Source organism: Cebus imitator, unplaced genomic scaffold, assembly GCF_001604975.1.
Source record: "Cebus imitator isolate Cc_AM_T3 unplaced genomic scaffold, Cebus_imitator-1.0 Scaffold134, whole genome shotgun sequence".
In the NCBI taxonomy this organism is placed as follows: Eukaryota; Metazoa; Chordata; class Mammalia; order Primates; family Cebidae; genus Cebus; species Cebus imitator.
The window spans coordinates 1,607,406-1,613,365 of NW_016107449.1; the positions used below are offsets into that span (position 1 = coordinate 1,607,406).

A 5,960-nucleotide genomic window follows, 5' to 3' on the forward strand; every position below is an offset into this window, starting at 1 on the left:
CTGTCCTCCCACATAACCTAAGGGGCTGGGCTATGCAGTCCCACAGACACCAGCAGCCACTGGTGGCAACAGGGCACTTGAAATGGGGCCAGTCCAAATGACACTTGGTCTAACTGTAAAAAATACACAGGGAACTTCAAGACATTACACAGAAACAAAAGAATGTTTACTAGCTCCTTAAGAATAGTTCTTATGTGTTGAAAGTATCTTGGACATATTAGGTTAACGTCGAAATACTAAAATGACTTTCAGCTGTACCTTTTAACCTTTTCAACTGTGTCTCCCAGAAAGTTTTAAGTTGCTCCTGGGTTTTTGTCCCATCTCTGCTGGGCAGCAGCTCTGCAATATCATGTCCATGGCTCCACTGTCCAGACTGCCTGGTGCAAGCGGAAGCTGGTGACAGGCTTGTTTGCTGAAGAATAATGACGAGTTATGACAAGAGAACCCGATGACCTTTTCCCAAAAGTTAATGACTGTATGTTTGGCAAAGAAGTTCCCTAGATCAGTGCATGGGCAAGGTCATCCCGGAGCTTCTGAAACAGGCTACCTGCTCCAGGAATTCCCAGACCGTGACCATGTGCTCTTGGAAGCCCCTCACATCTGAAGCCTTAGGAGGCCGAGCCCTGTATTTCTCTCCTTCCTGAGGAAATAGGCAGTCATCAGGTTTTGCAGCCCGGGGAGCAGTGTCACCTCTCTGGAGCCCAGGGTGAGCCAAGCTTTTGAGCACTGGGGAAGAGGGGCAGGGCTGGGGGGAGTTTGCAGTGAGGACAGGAGTGAGGAGGAGGAGGAGAAGGAGGTGTGGGAGGAGCAAAGGGAACTTAGGGAGAGAGGGAAGTGGTTGGGATGGAAAGGGACATGCAGACAGAGGAGGAGGGGTAGAAAGAGGGGGAGAAGCCAGGGGCAGGGCCAGGGAGCAGGTGGGGTTGGTGCACCCAAGTAGGATAAAAGCACAACTGCCTTCTGGCCTGGGCTTCCTGCCTCAGGCTCATGCTTCTTTGCTCTCAGGGAGCTCCAGCTCCTTGCTCTGTGTCCCAGCAGACCATGGCCTGGCCCCTGAACACCCCACTGCTGCTGCTGACTGTCTTGATGATGGCCCTGGCCGGGATTGCCTCAGTCCAATCTGGGACGGCCGTATCAGGTGGCGTCCATGCAGCAGACCTCAATGACAAGAGTGTGCAGCGTGCCCTGGACTTCGCCATTAGTGAATACAACAAGGACAGTAAGGAGGAGTCCTACAGCCGCCCCCGGCAGGTGATGGCTGCCCAAAAGCAGGTGGGTGCTGCCCCCACCCCAGGGGTCCTAAGTCCCACCCCCGAGAGCATTCCCCCCAAATCAACATTATCTAAAGCTTAGACTCATTCAGCTTTCCCTGACTGTCCACTGCCGGCCTTCATGCCCTAGGTCTCTCCCAGGACATGAGGGCATGAGTTCAGCCCTGTTCTGTCCCCTCGGCCTCCTTTAACCTGTAGCAGCTGCTGTGTCTGTGCCATGATGTTGACATTTGCCAGGGTCCAGCAAGTGCAGATGGGACTGTACCAACTCCGGGTGGGCTTGGCGCTGCTCAGGATGAGATCCAGGCCATGAGGCTCATCTTCCTCCCTGAGTCCTCTCCACAGGGGCCATATGGGAGCCTGGTCCCTGTCTTGCAGAGTCCTGCTTCTCTCTTCAAGTGAAACCCTGGGCACCGCCCCTTAGGACTGGTGGCCTTCACCCTCAGGCTGGCTGACCACCCCTTATAGCCCAGGGTCGCTGAATTCCTGCTCAGGGATAGCACACCTGACTCTGCCTTTGTCAGCTGATGCAGAATTAGACCTCAGCCAGATGAGGACAGCAGTCACCTGAACAAGGGCGGACTGATGGGTCAGCTCTTGGAAGTGCTTGACTTTACTGCATCTTGTTAAGTCTCTAAGGAATGCCAAATTTTCTTTTTGTGACTGGAGACACGAGATAAAATTGGTCTTGGAAGATGGGGGATGGATGGCCCTTGGGGGCTGACTTGCAGGTGCTGCACTCCAGGAAAAAGCAGCAGAGGAGAGGAGGGCTCAGGTCAGGAGGGAGCTTCAGCAGGGCTACAGGGCCCAGCATGTCCTATGTCCAGTGGCAGAGCAGCAAACAGTAACACAGCGATCACAGGGCTGTGTGGACTGCCGGCCTTTAGAGCTCCTCCACCTTCTCCTGGAAAGTCATGGGAGTCCGGACCAGCATGTTTCTCCTCCTGCAGCTCTCTCCCTGCACATGAGGAGCACTCCCTGGTGCTGTGGTGTGTGACCTGTGCCTCCCGCTCCAGTGTGACACTCACTTGCAGTGAAGCACAGAATGATGTAGATTGTTGGGCCCTGGAGCCTGTGTTAGAGGAGCAGTGAGGGATCACTGGACTTGCACGTGGTTCCACAGGGCAAGGCCTAGCACCCCAGTCCCAGAGTCCCTCATTGCTAGAGATAAAATGTTTGTTCTTAGGTGCTACAAGGAAAAATTCACATTTAGACAAAATGTTTTATCAGTAAGGCAATTTTACTTTCTGCAGAAAGGGTGCTACTCGTCAGTAATCTTGCCACAAGAGCACACTGAACAAAGGAAAGGCAGGAATATTCATCTTTTACACACTGGGTCTTTACCACTGTGTCTTATCTTTGCTGGTGGGAGCTGGACTTCACAGTCTAAGCTAAACTTGATTGGCTGACAACTTACAACTTTCTTAAATAGGTAAAAGCAATGTAGAGCAAAGGAAAAGAGGAAGTCGCTTGTGCAGGGACTTAGAAAGGTAATAGAATTTCTAAACAAGGAGGAGGCATGGGCTGCGAGCTGGGACCGGCCTGGGCATGTTCAGAGCAAATACGCTGGTTAAAGTACAAGGACATAGAGTGTATTTATGTTTCTTGTCTAACAGCTACATAGGATAGGGCTTAACAAAGAGTTATTAGCACACACACACACACACACGGAGGCTTTGAAGGAAGTTAGTCTTTAAAATAAACTATTTCTAACATTTATTCTTTATTCTTTAACAAGAAAGGAAACTCTGATGAGGACTTTTTACTTTCCACATTCATTGCATGCTTTGCCACAGTTGTGACAGGTCACGTCTGGGGGTGGCACTGTGCAGAGAAAGGATTCAGTTTTCTTCTGAAGTCACAACTGTGAGACATGCAGGTGTGTGACTCACTTTAGAAATCAAACTGCCACCAAAGTCACACCTGGAATGTGGGCACTAGGGAGGCAGTCTCTTTCTTGTTGGCCTAAAACATCCAAGTATGTGAAGCCTCTTATTTCCTGCTGTAAATGAGCTGTAAATAAATCTGGGTAAATAGAGGGAATGAGGTGCTCTCTGGGCTGAATGAGCTGGAAGTTAGCTCCTGGCATTCAGGTGACAACCTTCCTGGGATGGCTGCAGTGTCCCTGCCCCCTGAGCACAGGTAGCAGAATTCAGTTAATCCTTTGCTGTGGGAAGGAGCATTCTCTTGGAGCTTAGACCCCGCCCTGCACACCTGGCACAAGGACTGTTGCTTTGTCCCACCCTGGCTGGCTGCCCAGAGCTGTGCCTTCCGTTCCTGAGCCCAGTGAAGGGGGTTTTAGGTCCTGGCTTCATCTGCCCTGCTCCTGCTTCTCCTCCTACTGGGATGCATGACACACTTTGTTTGAGTTACTCAGAGAAAAGAAGTTACCAGGGAGACCTGGGACACGGTACCCCTGCCAGTGGCTCATGTGCCTTTTGGGTGACAGTGTGGGCAGCATGAAGCCCCAGGCAAGCCCAGTGACTCAGTCACAGTGAAGTGCCTGTGTGTGCATGAAACTGACAGCGTGCTGTCCCTGCCTCCTGCTCTTCCTTACTTGTAGATCGTGGGTGGGGTGAACTATTTCTTCAACGTGAAGTTCGCTAGAACCACATGCACCAAGTCCCAGCCCAACTTGGACAACTGTCCCTTCAATGACCAGCCAGATCTGAAAGAGGTATGTGCCTGATGTGGGTCAGGGGCATCAAGCACGGCAGAGCTGTGTGTGCATGTATGCGTGTGTGAGTGTGAGTGTGTGCCTGTACTCCTGCACACATTCAGGAGGGTACGTGTGCAAGTGTGCAGATCTCTGCAGAGCCACGCATGCAAGGATGTGTTCATGTGCATAGGAAGATGCATGTGTGTTTGGCACACACGTGCAGATGTGTATTGTGAAGTGAAAAAATGCATTTGTGCATACGGAGTTTTGTGTGCGAGTGAATGTATGTGTGGGGTGGTATGCACATGTGAGTATGCATGTGGAAAGGTGTGTGTGTGTACACACATGAGGAAGGTGCACAGGAGTGTGTGTGCACATGTGTGTGGATGTGTGGAGTCTATGGGTTCACATATAGATTCTTGTGGGTGACGGTTGGTGTGAGCTTATGTAGATGCTTATGTGTGTGCAGTCGGAGTGGTGTAGGGCGGGGTGATGAATCTGATTTGCTAAGCAGGCTTTAGCTTGGGAATGGGGGTAGTGGGAGCTCCACCCTGTGTGCTTTGGGGTGTTGCCTGCTGGGCTAGAGGAGGCAGGTGCCGGGCTGGGTTCTAGGAAGAGGCAGGTGCAGTGCTGGGATCTGGGAAGAGAGACGGGGCTCTGTCTAATCCCAGCCGCAGGCCCCTGCCAGTAGCCACAGCCAAACTGCGCCTATTAGAGGGAATTAAATGCCTCTGAGCTGAGAAACCCTGGACCTGCCCCACCTCACCCAACACCAGCCTCTCCAAGGACCTGGGATTTCTCCTCAGGTCTCTGCTCAGGGGAGAGCCACAACACTGCCTTGTCATCTCCTCGTCACCTTGGGAAATTTGAGTTGCAACTTCCCGTTCCCTGGGTTCTTCCCTCCATCCCCTCTTGGTGCTGGCCTGGGTGCTGGAGGTGGAAGGAGCTGGGGGCAGTGAGCCGCCTCCCCCTGCCTGCACCCTTGGGTCTCCCGAGGCCTTGCACAGGCTGCTCCTCACAGAACTGTGCTGGGGCAGGAATCCTGTAGGCTGGGTGAGGGCCCAGTGCCACCCGGAGACTTGGAGCCTTGGGAGGGGCAATCAAACAGTCATTGTCCAGCTGGGCTTGGTGCCCAGGAACTTGGCAGGGGTGGGTCGGTGGGGGGGCCCAGTGTCTCATCTCCATCCATTCTCACCCCCATTCTGATGTCCTGTTCCTGGGCATCTTTTGCTTTAAATGTAACCCACACGGATTCTCTCTCTCTTTTCACAGGAGGAGTTCTGCTCTTTCCAGATCTACGAAGTTCCTTGGGAGGATAAAATTTCCATGGTGAGCTACAAGTGCCGAAAAGTCTAGGGGTCTGTGCCAGGCCAGCCGCACCGACCACCTCTGTAGTCTCCCACCCCTGGACTGGTGACCCCCGCCCTGGGGAAGGTCTCCCCCATGCTCCTGCAGCAGGATACAGAGAAGGTGACAGGAGGCCTTTGTTGCTCGGCAGGGGGCGCTACCCTCCCCCCTTCCTTCTTGCTTCCCACAGCCCCTGTGTGCCCCGCACACCCCACCCCCCCACCTCCTGCAATAAAACAGTAGCATCGCCTCCCTCTGAGTTCTTGGCTGTCTGGGCATGTGCACACAGGCGGGGTTTCCACAAAGCCTCCTTGTTCTGCTGCTGTGCAGATTAGAGGAGCATCTGGGAGCTGACGCGGCCACAGCAAGGCCATCTGAGGAGCTGCTGCCACTTTAGGAGACCTAAGCCTCCGAACAGGCAGAGCAGCCAGGGGCTGAGAACCCAGGCCTTCAACCGCAGCAGCCCCTGGTGAGGGGTCAGGGAGAGACGGGCGCCCAGGCTGCTGCCCCGGAAGAGCTGGGCTGCTGCTTTGGTCTGAGCTCCTGGTGACACCAGGAGGAGGGGCTGGCTGTGTCCACAGGCAGGGGCCAGGCCTTGGAGGAGCTGGCCAGGCTGTGGATTCCATCTGTGCCTGCAGAGCTGAGCAGACTCCAGGGACTCAGCTTCTCTCCTCCAGTCCCCT

At 53.7% G+C, this 5,960-nt stretch overlaps 1 protein-coding gene across 1 annotated transcript; it reads left to right on the forward strand.

The window, feature by feature from the left end:
* Positions 1–975: 975 nt before the first annotated feature.
* Positions 976–5,524, forward strand: CST5 (cystatin D). Its single transcript, XM_017541447.2, has 3 exons — positions 976–1,272; positions 3,835–3,948; positions 5,203–5,524. Exons 1-3 carry the CDS (start codon positions 988–990, stop codon positions 5,284–5,286), a joined length of 483 nt encoding a protein of 160 aa, XP_017396936.1. The 5' UTR covers positions 976–987; the 3' UTR covers positions 5,287–5,524.
* Positions 5,525–5,960: the final 436 nt, after the last annotated feature.